General features: G+C 48.2%; 1 protein-coding gene across 2 annotated transcripts in view; it reads left to right on the plus strand.

Annotated features, from left to right (window-relative positions):
- Positions 1 to 4,278, plus strand: part of LOC103242066 (mucin-4) — a 68,698-nt gene extending 64,420 nt beyond the window's left edge. For both annotated transcript variants that reach the window (XM_073023794.1, XM_073023793.1), the window contains 3 exons: positions 22 to 245; positions 1,956 to 2,118; positions 3,632 to 4,278. In XM_073023794.1, the coding sequence (XP_072879895.1) occupies positions 22 to 245; positions 1,956 to 2,118; positions 3,632 to 3,836 (592 nt within the window). In that variant the 3' untranslated portion in view covers positions 3,837 to 4,278. The remainder of the gene's footprint in view (positions 1 to 21; positions 246 to 1,955; positions 2,119 to 3,631) is intronic.
- Positions 4,279 to 14,651: the final 10,373 nt, after the last annotated feature.

Here is a 14,651-nt window from a genome sequence, read left to right on the forward strand (position 1 = left end):
CACCGTCACCCTCCCACACAGCGATTCCCCAGCACCGGCCTCGGGAAGCCCCATTCAACACTGGAGGGTCATCTCGGAGTTCCAGTACCGCCCTTGGGGCCCCGTCATCCACTTCCTGAACAACCAGCTGCTGGCTGCGGTGGTGGAGGCGTTCTTATACCAGGTTCCACGGAGGAGTGAGGTGTCCAGGAACCACGTGGTCTTCCAGCCCATCTCCAGGGAAGACGTGTGGGATGTGACAGCCCGTGAGTCCATCCATTCCGGGGACAGTGTGGGGGTCACTGCAGGGGGCGGGTAAACAGAGGTGCTTCCACCCACACAAACAAGTTAGTTGAGTTTTTCTGTTTGTTTGGTTTTGAGAGAAAACGTGAACATTTTATCCAGCTTCCTTTTAGATTCAAGAGCAGGAGCAGCCAGCACCGCTAAGGCAGTCACATGTATGCAGCTTCACAGAGCAAGTACCCAGCCAGGGCCTTGCTGACTGTGGCTGCTAATAAAACAGCAGCAATTTATTTTCATAACATTGCTAATAGTTTTCTTAAAATGCCATTGCACTTAAACATATACAAGGACACCCCCATCATGTCTGTCCTCCAGCTGCCGGATATTAAGCTGGAGACTGGAGACTGGCCAGGGACAGAGGCAACTCTTCCCTGAAATGATGGGACTCTGTGCAACCACCTTCCCCAGGCCAGGCCAGGCCAGGCCTCAACACCCCCCAGCACCTTCCCCAGGCCAGGCCTCAACACCCCCCAGCACCTTCCCCAGCCCAGGCCTCAACACTCCCCAGCACCTTCCCCAGGCCAGGCCTCAGCACCCCCATCTGAAAATGAGATGGGATTTCTGAGCCCCCTTTCCGTGCTGACAGCCCCTGGTTCTCCTGGAACAGGTATAAGTTGGCAAGCTTGTCAGAGTAACAAAGGAATAACACATCCTATTTTCTGTATAGGGCAGAGAATAGGGCAGTGGCCACCTCAAACACAACTGAAAGTGCTGTTTTACTTGGTTCTGGGACCAAGCAAGAGCTTCTCCTAGAATGCAGGCTAAGCCTGCTCTCTCCTGGAGCAGTGGGTGAAATCCCTCAGAACTACTGTATGTTGGGGAGTAACCCTGACTATGCAATTAAGGAAAACCTATAATTTTTATTATACAAGTATCCTATGTTTATTGCAGAAACTTTAGGAAACACAAATTTAACAAAAAGAAAAGAGGAAAAACCCCCTGTAATCCCAATCCCCAGAGAGACAACAATATTTGTACATATTCTTCTGAACTTTCGTTTACGCCTAAGAACTTCACACATCGATTTTTTATTGAAGGATCAAATCATTCCTAATGTTTGATAACCTCCTCGTTAAACAATTGTGAACAGATTGTCTCATATATTGTATCCATATTCCCATTTGACATATTATAATGGTAGGTTTGAATATAGTGTCATATTTTAAAATACGTTAGAATAATCATTACCATTTTTTGATTGCTTACTGTGTGTCAGGCAGTGTACTGAGTACTGTGGACATATTACCTCATTTAAATCTCACAGCAGCATAAGTGCTATTATGATCATTTCCTTTTAAAGATAAGGAAACTGACACTGAAAGAGTTAAGAATGTTCCCTGAATTACACATCTAGTTACTAGTAGAGTTTCAGTTTCAACCCGGGTCTGGCCACCTTCAAAGCATACGCTCTTTAGGAAAGCATTTTCCATAGGAAACTTTGTCCATAGGAACTGTCATCCCTTGGTAAGGATGTGCAGTTTATTTAACCCGACCCCACTTCTGGAACGTTGTTACTATTACCCACCACGCTAATCTGAATATGCAGGGGCATATGTATCTGTGCACCTCTCTATTTCTCAGGAGAAACACCTGAAAAGGAATTCGTGGTTGAAAAGGTATTGATTTAGTGTTCATCAGTTGCTTTCTGTGTTAACCTGTGTCCTTCCCGACAGTGAACGTGAGCACGCTGAAGGCTTACTTCGAATGCAATGGCTACAAGGGCTATGACCTGGTCTACAGCCCCCAGAGCGGCTTCACCTGCGTGTCCCCGTGCAGTAGGGGCTACTGTGACCATGGAGGCCAGTGCCAGCACCTGCCCAGTGGGCCCCGCTGCAGGTGCATAGGGCTGCGGCCAGGAGGTGGATGACAGTGCTGGGGAACCCAAGCTGGGCAAGACACCGCAAGGGGCCCAGAAATTAGGATGTCTCCCTTTGTAACGAGAAAGATCGGAGACCAGGGAAGAGGGGACAGTGGGAAGGGAGAGTTGTGAGTGCCTGCTCTGTGTGGAGAATATATTACAAACTCTGAAACCCAAAGGAGCCACAGGGGGTACTGAAACCATTTCGAAGATGAGAAAACTGCAGCTTAAAGATGACAAGGAACTTGCCCGGGGAGCCAGTAGGTTAAGCAGCAGGGCATGGTTTCCAAAGCCAAACATTTTTTATTTTTTATTTTTTGAGATGGAGTGTCATTCCGTCGCCCAGGCTGGAGTGCAATGGTGCGTTCTCGCTCACTGCAACCTCCGCCTCCCGGGTTCACGCCATTCTCCTGCCTCAGCCTCCCGAGTAGCTGTGACTACAGGCGCGCACCACCACACCCAGCTGATTTTTGTATTTTTAGTAGAAACAAGGTTTCGCCATGTTGGCCAGGCTGGTCTCAAACTCTGACCTCAGGTGATCCGCCCACCTCAGCCTTCCAAAGTGCTGAGATTTCAGGCGTGAGGCCCAAAGTCAAACCCTCCCACCTGATCTGGCTGCTGCTTCCCTGCTGTCTCCTTGTGGGGAAGGAACCTGCAGTCCTGTGTCTAGGGCCAGCCCGGCCCCTCAGTCACGGGCGGCGCCTTTGCCCCTGCCCTCACCGGCAGTCCCGCGTCCCGCTGGTGAACAGCGCAGGAAGCCGCGGCGCACGCAGGCCTGGTCTCCGCGCCCTCCGCCTGCTGCGGTTCCAGATCCCGCCCAAGAACGGGATGGGCGGGGCGGGGCCGGGGCCCAGCTCTCCGGGCGGGGCGGGGCCGGGGCGGGGCTGTGACTGCGCATGCCCACTTGTGGCCAGTCGGCATCCCTGCTGCCCAGGCGCAGCTGACTGCACGCGCAGCTGAATTCACTCCACGTTTTTGTTTTTGTTTTTGAGATGGAGTCTCGCTCTGTCCCCCAGGCTGGAGTGCAGTGTTGCAATCTCGGCTCACTGCAAGCTCCACCTCCCAGGTTCAAGCGATTCTGCCTCAGCCTCCCGAGTAGCTGGGACTACAGGTGCGCGCCACCACGCCTGGCTCATTTTTGTATTTTTAGTAGAGATGGGGCTTTACCGTGTTGGCCAGTCTGGTCTTGAACTCCTGACCTCAAGTGATCCGCCCGCCTCAGCCTCTCAAAGTGCTGGGATTCCAGGCGTGAGCCACCAGGCCCTGCCCAGGCCCATGTTTTCAAGCCCACAGCTGCCTCCTTTGCTCAGTGGCCTCACTTCAGCACGGCCTCAGGGCTGACTCAGCCTTTCTCTCCGGAGAGCGGGGCAAGCCCAGCCCCTCCCAGAGAACCTCTTCCCCAGCGGAAGAGGCGGGGCTGGGAGGCGGAAGAGGTGGGGCTGGGAGGCTGAGCTCCCGCCTCTGACACGCTGTCTCTCTCTCGGTCCCCAGCTGTGTGTCCTTCTCCATCTACACGGCCTGGGGAGAGCACTGTGAGCACCTGAGCATGAAACTCGACGCGTTCTTTGGGATCTTCTTTGGGTCCCTGGGCGGCCTCTTGCTGCTGGGGGTCGGGGTGTTCGTGGTCCTGCGCTTCTGGAATTGCTCCAGGACCAGCTTCTCCTATCTCCTGCGCTCAGCTGAGGCCTCGCCTTGAAGGGACAGCTGTGGCCTAGGCTACCTCAAGACCCACCCCATCCTCACCGCACACTTAAGGCGCCATTGCTTTTGGGAGACTGGAAAAGGGAAGGTGACTGAAGGCTGTCAGGATTCTACAAGGGGAGTGAATACTGGGACTCAAGACAAGACTATACCTTATCCATAGGTTCAGGTGCACAGGGGGAGGCCATAATGACAAGCGTGGAGGGGTCCTCACGCAGACACCCCCACAGAAGGACACTGGCCTGTGCACGCGTGTGTGCACATACACACACACACACACGCACTAGAGTTCATAATGCAGTGATGGCCCTAAGTTAAGCAAAATAATTCTGCACACAAAACTCTCTGGTTTACTTCGAATTAAAGTCTATTTAATAAAGCTGTCTAACTTTTTGTGTCTTCAAAACCAGGGATTCCATTCCTGATTTTCTTCTGGTGGCCAAAGGACTGGGCACAGGCTTCTCCCAACCGTCCGAGGACACAGTGTGTGGAGGTTAAGTGTTGGGCAGGCAGTGGAGCAGTAGGGGCAGCTGGATCCAGTCCTAATCAGCCCGGTCACCCATGCTGGAAATCCTCAGTTGCTCCACCCTAACCTTGCTTCAGGCTCCACATCATCTTCTTCCCCCACCCCAGCACAGGCCAAAGCTTCCCCTCTGAGGAGGAGGGCGAAAGAGATACCCCAAGATGGAGTGCCCCAGACTCTCTCCCAGGACCCCTCCCCACCTGCCTGTCCATCAATTTCACAAAGTCATAGAAGGGTCAGTGTACGGTGCGTTTTCCTGTCTGGTGGCTGTCCCCACCGCCTGTGTTTCATGGAAGAGGGATTACACCATTTCAGCTCCCTTTCCAGGAACCAACTCAAGAAACATGCCACCACCCCACCCTTAGATCTGGAGGACCCAATCCCTAATATACCTTCTCTGTCCTTTCCCGGACCCCAGATGGAGTCTTCTGAGGTTCTCCATCCCACAGCCCCACAGCCCTTCAGCCCTACCCTGCCTCCACTTGTCCCCAGCAACCTGATCAGCTTCCACATAATCCTCTCAGCAGGCAGGACTTTTACACCTATCTGCTGTAACAACTCCAACACCATTGGTCCCCAATTCCTGTGTCTAGAAAATCTCAATTCTGCAAAACTTTATGCAGAAACTAGGTGGCTGCCTCTTAGTTCTAAATCCCAAATCCCTGAAGAGAGAATCTGACTGGTCCAATTTACATCAGTTGTTTATGCCTGGTCCAATAAAATGCAGTCATGGGGTCAGAAAGGAAGTCACATGGTGCAAAGCAGGTGTTCAAGCTCACTCTTGCGGTTGGGTAAATGCTGTTGAAGGAAGCTCCCAAAGGAATATCTTTGGTTGGGCACAGTGGCTCACGCCTGTAATCCCAACACTTTGGGAGGCTGAGGCGGGCGGATCACTTGAGGCCAAGAGTTTGAGACCAGCTTGGCTGACATGGTGAAACGCTGTCTCTACTAAAAATACAAAAATTAGCTGGGCGTGGGGGCACGTGCCTGTAATCCCAGCTACTCAGGAGGCTGAGGCAGGAGAATCTCTTGAACCCAAGAGGTGGAGGTTGCAGTGAGCTGAGATCATGCCACTGCACTCCAGCCTGGGTGACAGAGCAAGACTGTCTCAAATATATATATACACATATATATATACACACACACACACACATATATATATATATATATATATAAATACATATGATCTTTGTATTAGTCAGGGTTCCCTAGAGGGACAGGGCTAATAGGATAGATGTATATATAAAGGGGAGTTTATGAAGGAGTATCGACTCACACGATCACAAGGTGAGGTCCACAATAGGCCATCTGCAAGCTGAGAAGCAGGGAAGCTAGTCTGAATCCCAAGATCTCAAAAGTAGGGAAGCCAACAGTGCAGCCTTAAGTCTGTGGCCAAAGGCCCGAGAGCCCCTGGCAAACCACCGGTGTAAGTCCGAGAGTCCAAAAGCTGAAGAACTTGAAATCCGATGTTCGAGGGCAGGAAGCATCTAGCACGGGGGAAAGATGAAGCCTGGAAGACTCAGCCAGTGTAATCCTTCCATGTTCCTCTGCCTGCTTTATTCTAGCTACACTGGCAGCTGATTAGATTGTGTCTACCCAGATTGAGAGTGGGTCTGCCTCTCCCAGTCCACTGATTCAAATATTAGTCTCCATTGCCAACACCCTCACAGAGATACACCCAGGAACAATACTTTGTGTCCTTCAGTCCAATCAGGTTGACACTCAATATTAACCATCGCAGTCTTTGATCTGAGCAGACTCCAAACTGTCTACATTACATGGAGAATGACTTCTCCCAATAGGTGAAGTCACTCTCCTATGTACAAGCTGTAGCTTTACCCTCATATGCCCCAAAGTGGAATGTAATGAAGTCTCCATACAAAACCATAGTCACAACATTCATTTATCAAGAAGCAAGCACACAACATAGATGACTTAGCTGGTGAATTTTACCAAATATTTAAGGGGAAATAATGCCTATTTTCTATAATCTTTTCTGGAAGACAGAAGCAGGAGGAATACTTCCTAAGTCATTTGTCAGTGTCACCCTAATACCAAAACCAGACAAAAACATTACAAGACGACTGACTATAGACCAATATCTCTCACATAGATGCAAAAATTACCAACAAAATATTAGCAAATTGAGTTCAACAATACGTAAAAAGAATTATAGGCCATCACCAACAGGGATTTATCCCAGGTATGCAAGACTGGTTCAATATTCAAAAATCAGCTAATGTAATCTGTTACATCAACAAGCTAGAGAAGAAAAATATTCAAAAATCAGCTAATGCAATCCGTTATGTCAACAGGCTAGAGATGAAAAATCACATGATCATATCAGTGGATGTAGGAAAGGCATTCAACAAAATCCAACCCTGCTCATTATTTAAAAAAAAGAAAAAAACTCTCAGTAAATTAGAAATAGGAACTTCCTCAACTTGATAAAGGATATCTACAAAAACTGAGCTGGGCCCGGTGGCTCATGCCTATAATCCCAGCACTTTGGGAGGCTGAGGCGGGCGAATCACAAGGTTAGGAATTCGAGACCAGCCTGGCCAATATGGTGAAACCCTGTCTCTATTAAAAATACAAGGAGTAGCCAGGCATGGTGGTCAGCGCCTGTAGTCCCAGCTACTCGGGAGGCTGAGGCAGGAGAATTGCTTGAACCCGAGAGGCGAAGGTTGCAGTGAGCTGAGAACGCACCCTGCATTCCAGCCTGGGCGACAGAGTGAGACTCTGTCTAAATAGACAAATAAATAAAAGAATATCTACAAAAACCAACTGCTAACATCATCCTTAATGGTGAGAAACTAGATGCTTTCCCCTAAGATGAGAAAGAAGGCCAGGATGTCCCCTCCTACCAATTTTCAACATCATACTGGAGGTCTTGGCCAATGCAACAAGACACAAAAGGGAAATAAAAGGTATACAGAATAAAAAGGAAGAAATAAAACTGTTTTTGTTCACAGATGACACAATCATCTATGTAAAAAAATCTAAGAGTTGACAAAAGGAAAAAACCCCAGAACAAAGAAGCAATTTCAGCCAAGTTTCATGATGTAAGGTTAGTGTCCCAGCGTCAATGGCTTTCGTGTGTGCCAGCAAAGAACAATTGGAATTTAGAATTAAAAACATTTGAGCAAGATAGGAAGCAAAAAAAAGAAAAACTAATAATAAAATTAAATACACATTACCATTTACATTAGCATCCCCCAAAATGAAATACTGAGGTATAAATGTAACAAAATATGTACAAGATCTATATGAGAAAAACTATAAAACTCTGATGAAAGATATCAAAGAACTTCATAAATGGGATGACATTCTATGTTTATGGACAGGAAGATTCAAATTTATTTTATTTTATTTTTGAGACGGAGTCTCCCTCTGTCACCCAGGCTGGAGTGCAATGGCGCCATCTCAGCTCACTGCAACCTCAGCCTCCCAGGTAGCTGGGATTACAGGTACACATCACCATGCCTAGCTAGTTTTTTTGTATTTTTAGTAGAGACAGGGTTTCAACATTTTGGCCAGGCTGATCTCAAACTCCTGACCTCAGGTGATCCACCTGCCTTGGCCTCCCAAAGTGCTGGGATTATAGGTGTGAGCCACCGCGCCCGGCCAGAAGACTCAGTATTATTAAGATAGCAGTTCTCAATATTATCAAGATAGCAACAGATCAAGATAGCCAACTTGATCTACAGATTGTACATAATAACACAATCTTAATCAAAATCCCAGGAAGTTATTTGTAGAGATTGATAAACTGGCTCTAAAGTTTATGTGGAGAGGCAAAAGATCCAAAATAGCCAACTCAGTATTGATGGAGAACAGTCGGAGGACTGATATCACCTGACTTCAAGGCTTACTCTAAAGCTATAGTCATGAAAACTGCATGATACTGGCAAAAGAATAGACAAATAGATCAATGGAACAGAACAGAGAGCCCAGAATATTAAAAGTAATATTTCTAATCGGCCTGTATGCATGTGTCAACTGATCTTTGACAAAGGAGCAGAGGCCATGCCATGGAGCACAGATAGTGTTTTCAACAAACGATACTGGGACAACTGGACATTCACACGCAAAAAATAAATATATTTATATATAGACACAGACCTTATACCTTTCATAAAAACTCAGAATGAATCATAAACCTCAATAAAATGAAAATGAAAAACTGAAAGACCCAAGAAGATAACATAGGAGAAAATCTAAATGACCTGGGAGATGGTGATGACTTTTTAGATACGATACCAAGGGCATGATCCATGCAGGAAATAATTGATGAGCTGAACTTCATTAACATTAAAAACTTCCTCTCTGTGAAAGACAATGGCAAGAGAATGAAAATATTTGCAAAAGTCCCATCTGATTAAAGACTGTTATCTAAAAATACACAAAGAGCCAGGTGCACTGGCTCAGACCTGAAATCCCAGCACTTTGGGAGGCTGAGGTAGGCGGATCACTTGAGGTCAGGCGTTTGAGAACAGCCTGGCCAACATGGGGAAACCCTGTCTCTATTAAAAATACAAAAATTAGCTGGGTGTGGTGGTGCATGCCTGTAATCCCAGCTACTCAGAAGGCCGAGGCAGGAGAATCGCTTGAACCTGGGAGGCGGAGATTGCAGTGAACTGAGATTGCACCACTGCACGTCAGCCTAGGCAAAAGAGTGAGATTCTGTCTCAAAAAATAATAATATTTAATTAATTAAATATACAAATAACTCTTACAACTCAACAATAAGAAAATGAACAACCCAATTTTTTAAATGGGTAAAAAACCTGAACATACATATCACCAAAGAAGGTATTCACATGGCACATAAGCATCTAAAAAGACGTTCAACATCATTAGGGAACTGCAAACATCGCACAACCAATACACACCTGTTAGAATGACCACAATTGCCAGGCATTGTGGCTCACACCTGTACTCCCAGCACTTTGGGAGACTGAAGCAGGAGGATGACTTGAGCCCAGGAGTTTGAGACCAGTCTGGGCAACAAAGCAAGATCCCATCTCTACAAAATATTAAAAAATTATATGAGCATGGTAGCAGGTGACTGTGGTCCCAGCTACTCCGGAGGCTGAGGTGGGAGGATTGCTTGAGCCCAGGAGGTTGAGGCTGCAGTGAGGCATGATCCAGCCTATACCCCAGCCTGAGCAACACAGTGAGACCCTGTCTCAAAAGAAAAAGAAAAAGAGAATGACCAAAATCCACAGCACTGAAAACTTCAAATGCTGTTCAGGATGTGGAGCAACAGGAACCCTCCTTCATTACTGGTGGGAAGGCAACATGGTACAACCACTTTGGAAGACAATTCGGTAGTTTATTTTTTTATTTTTCTTGAGACGGAGTTTCACTCTGTCACCCAGGCTGGAGTGCAGTGGCGTGATCTCGGCTCACTGCAAGCTCTGGCTCCTGGGTTCACGCGATTCTCCTGCCTCAGTCTCCCGAGTAGCTGGAACTACAGGTGCCCGCAATTTGGCAGTTTCTTACCAAACCAAAGCATACTCTTACTATGCAGTCCAGCAATCATACTCCTTGGTATTTACCCAAAGGGATGGAAAATGTTTTTGTCCACATGAAAACCTGCACACGGAGATTTATAGCAGCTTTATTCACAATTTATAGCAGCTTTATTCATAATTGCCAAAACTTGGAAGCAATCAAGATGCCCTTCAGCAGGTGAGTGGGTAAATAATCTATGGTACATTCAGACGATGGAATATTATTCAGTGCTAAAATGAAATGAACTATACAGCTATGAAAATACATACAGAAAACTTAAATGCATATACTATGTGAAAGAAGACAATCTGAAAAGGCTACTTACCTCATGATTGCAATTATATGATATTCTGGAAAAGGTAAAATTATGGAGACAGTAAAAAGATCAGTGGTTGCCAGGCGTTAGGGATGAATAAGTGAAGCACAGAGGATTTTTAGGGCACTGAAACTACTTATGTTTCTGTATGATTCTACAATGGCAGAAACATTTTTTTAATTTTATTTTTTGAGATGGAGTCTCACTCTATCGCCCAGGATGGAGTGCAGTGGTGTGATCTCGACTCACTGCAACCTCTGCCTCCCAGGCTCAAGCGATTCTCCTGCCTCAGCTTTCCAACTAGCTCCTCAGTCTTCCAAGTAGCTGAGACTACAGGTGTGCGTCATCACACCCAGCTAATTTTTGTATTTTTAGTAGAGATGGGGTTTCGCCATGTTAACCAGGCTGGTCTTGAACTCCTGATCCCCAAGAGATCCACCTGCCTCGGCCTCCCAAACTGCTGGGATTACAAGCATGAACCACCGCGCCTGACCAGCCGATACATTGTTGAATAGAGAATGAATGTCCAGCGCCAAAAATGAACTGTAAACTCTGGACTTTGATGGGATATGCTGACACAGACTCATGGACTGTCACACACGTGCCCCCCGTGCAGGGTGTTGATGGTGGGGGAGGCTGGGCATATGGATATGCGTGTGTGCAGGGGGTATATGGGAACTTTCTTTATTTTCCACTCAGGAAAATTTTGCTGTGAACCTAAAACTGCTCTAAAAAGTAAATTTTATTATTTAAAAGATGATTTTAAAATTAATATATTTAAATTTTTAAAAGAATTAAGCACACATCGTACTGAGGGGGCGGCTAGGGAGTCAACTGTCCGTCAGTTGCGAGGAAGGGGGAGGCCAGCAGGCACGAAGGAACCTGGCCGCCAGAATCCCAATTCCGTGAGGACTTCGTCATGTGACTCAGAGTCGGAGACAGCAGAAGGCCCAAAAGCTACGACTCACCCGAAACCCACCAGGGACTATTGGCAAAGGATTCACCCGCCATAGAAGACGTGGGAGCGCTGTGGGGAGCGAGTGTCATCAACTGTGGAGATTGTGAAGGATTCACCCGCCATGGAAGACGTGGGAGCGCTGTGGGGGCCGCGTGTCATCAACTGTGGAGATTGTGAAGGATTCACCCGCCATAGAAGACATGGGAGCGCTGTGGGGAGCGAGTGTCATCAACTGTGGAGACTGTGAAGGATTCACCCGCCATGGAAGACATAGGAGCAAGTGCTGTGGGTGCCGTGTGTCATCAACTGTGAAGACTGTGAAGGATTCACCCGCCATGGAAGACGTGGGAGCGCTGTGGGGGCCGCGTGTCATCAACTGTGGAGATTGTGAAGGATTCACCCGCCATGGAAGACGTGGGAGTGCTGTGGGCCCCGCGTGTCATCAACTGTGGAGACTATGAAGGATTCACCCGCCATGGAAGACATAGGAGCAAGTGCTGTGGGGAGCGAGTGTCATCAACTGTGGAGATTGTGAAGGATTCACCCGCCATGGAAGACGTGGGAGCGCTGTGGGGGCCGCGTGTCATCAACTGTGGAGATTGTGAAGGATTCACCCGCCATAGAAGACATGGGAGCGCTGTGGGGGCCGGGTGTCATCAACTGTGGAGACTGTGAAGGATTCACCCGCCATGGAAGACATAGGAGCAAGTGCTGTGGGGGCCGCGTGTCATCAACTGTGGAGATTGTGAAGGATTCACCCGCCATGGAAGACGTGGGAGCGCTGTGGGGGCCGCGTGTCATCAACTGTGGAGATTGTGAAGGATTCACCCGCCATGGAAGACGTGGGAGCGCTGTGGGCCCCGCGTGTCATCAACTGTGGAGACTATGAAGGATTCACCCGCCATGGAAGACATAGGAGCAAGTGCTGTGGGGAGCGAGTGTCATCAACTGTGGAGATTGTGAAGGATTCACCCGCCATGGAAGACGTGGGAGCGCTGTGGGGGCCGCGTGTCATCAACTGTGGAGATTGTGAAGGATTCACCCGCCATAGAAGACATGGGAGCGCTGTGGGGGCCGGGTGTCATCAACTGTGGAGACTGTGAAGGATTCACCCGCCATGGAAGACATAGGAGCAAGTGCTGTGGGGGCCGCGTGTCATCAACTGTGGAGATTGTGAAGGATTCACCCGCCATGGAAGACGTGGGAGCGCTGTGGGGAGCGAGTGTCATCAACTGTGGAGATTGTGAAGGATTCACCCGCCATGGAAGACATGGGAGCGCTGTGGGGAGCGAGTGTCATCAACTGTGGAGATTGGGAAACCGGAAAGAGCAAAAGCAAAGTGGCGAGTGGGGAGCAGAGCTGCCCCAAACCCAAGGTCCGTCCTCCCCCGTCCACTTCCGACACTGAGCAATGGAGAGAGCGAGAAGAGAGTCTGTGTGTGATGGACAGCTCCTCCCGAGGCAGAGGAGAGGCCTGATGCCTGGGGGGAGGTTGAGAGCGTGATACGCTGAAGGAGACCCGCAGATTGGAGGGAAGAGAGGAGGCGGGGACCCTGGTGGGAGGCGGTGCATTAAAAGTAGGGCTGTCTGGGCCAGGTGCGGTGGCTCACGCCTATAATCCCAGCACTTTGGGAGGCTGAGGCAGGCGGATCACCAGAGGTCAGGAGTTCAAGACCAGCCTGACCAACATGGTGAAACCCTGTCTCTACCAAAAATATAAAAAATTAGCTGGGCGTGGTGGCACACACCTGTAATCCCAGCTACTCGGGAGGCTGAGACAGGAGACTCCCTTGAACCTCGGAGGCTATGGTTGCAATGAGCCAAGTTGGCACCACTGCACTCCAGCCTGGGCAACAGAGCGAGACTCGGTCTCAAATAAAATAAAAACAAAAATAATAAAAGTAGGGCTGTCCGATTTAGCAAATGAAAATATGGGAAGCTCAGCTTAAATTTCAGATTAACCACAAATAATTGTTTTAGTTTAAAGATATCCCATGAACTATTTGGAACATTCTTGTATATTTTTAAGTGTTCATCGTTTATCTGAGGTTCTCATTGAACTGGACATCTTGGGTTTTCTTGGTGAGCCCAGTCAAAGCCACTGAGGCCCTGACTGCATGGGAGGAAGGGGCGTCCCAGGAAAGGAGAGGGCACCTGGGGACACCCTTCTCTAGCTGCCCCTTCATGAGTGGGACAGTTAGAAGGACAAGGACACAACCATCCATTTTCGTCAGCTCATTCCCTGGCTCCGAGTGGTCTGAATTCTGTCGCTTTGGCCCCTGGAATAAAAGAACTGACTGACCCTTCCCCGGGGTGCCAGGTGTGAGTTTGCTTGGAAGAAATAAGGGTGCAGACCCTCGTCCCCTGCTGGTGGCAGGCAGCCGGGACACCTTCAGTGGACTCGGGAGTGGCAAAGGGAGCTATCTAGGGCAAAGCTTGGCCAAAGACACAGACTCCCTTGCCCATTCTTCCCTGCTTCAAAGAAGCCTTCCAGAAACTCCCCGTAGGCTGAAGTAAGTGGCTTAATGACTAGGATAATAGGTAATAGGTAATTGGCATGACACACACCTTTACACATTTATTGGCACCAGAAAGTGACATGCTGCCCACACATTAAAGTGTGGGGCACACCCATGGAATTTGTTCCCTTTCAAATGCTTTGCATAATTTGGTGGCCAATTCCCCTCACAAGGGATGAAGGCAGGACTGGTTGTGGCAGAAGCTTCAGATGAGGTCTCTGGTCAGAGAAGTTCCACCTCACATTGTCTTCATCATTGCTGTCTTCATCACTTCTGTGCCATCTCAGAGCTCACGCCAAGTCACAGGTGACTTTAAACAGGCTATCCTGTTTAGGTCCACGCTTAAATTTGTCTTTATAAAACATGTGACATTTTTACCTCATATACACACACCTTTAGAATCTTAAATAGCTGGAGAGTTTTCTCCAGGCACTTCTGGCTCCTGTTGGTTTGGTAACATTACTCCTGCTAACTTTGGTCATCTCCAGTAATACAGGTGTGTGCACGCACACACACACATACACACACACACACATTCTCTCTCTTTCTCCCTCTTTATTGTCCCCCCCACCACCACATGCAATCATAATGATACATTTTAGTTCCCAAATGCTCCTAATTTGTTTTGTTGTTGTTGTTTTGAGACAGGGGCTCGCTCTGTCGCCAGGCTGGAGTGCAGTGACACAATCTCAGCTCACAGCAACCTCCACTTCCTGGGTTCAAGCGATTCTCCTGCCTCAGCCTCCTGAGTAGTTGGGATTGCAGCCACATGCCACCACGCCCTGCTAATTTGTGTATTTTTAGTAGAGACAGGATTTCACCATGTTGCCTAAGTTGGTCTCAAACTTCTAGCCTCAAGTGATCCGCCTGCCTCGGCCTCTCAAAGTGCTGGGATTACAGGCGAGAGCCACCGCACCCAGCCTCTGATTTGTGTATCCCATATTTTACAGATTTTTTAAACTAGTCAAAGTTTAC

Source organism: Chlorocebus sabaeus, chromosome 15 (assembly GCF_047675955.1).
Source record: "Chlorocebus sabaeus isolate Y175 chromosome 15, mChlSab1.0.hap1, whole genome shotgun sequence".
NCBI lineage: Eukaryota > Metazoa > Chordata > Mammalia > Primates > Cercopithecidae > Chlorocebus > Chlorocebus sabaeus.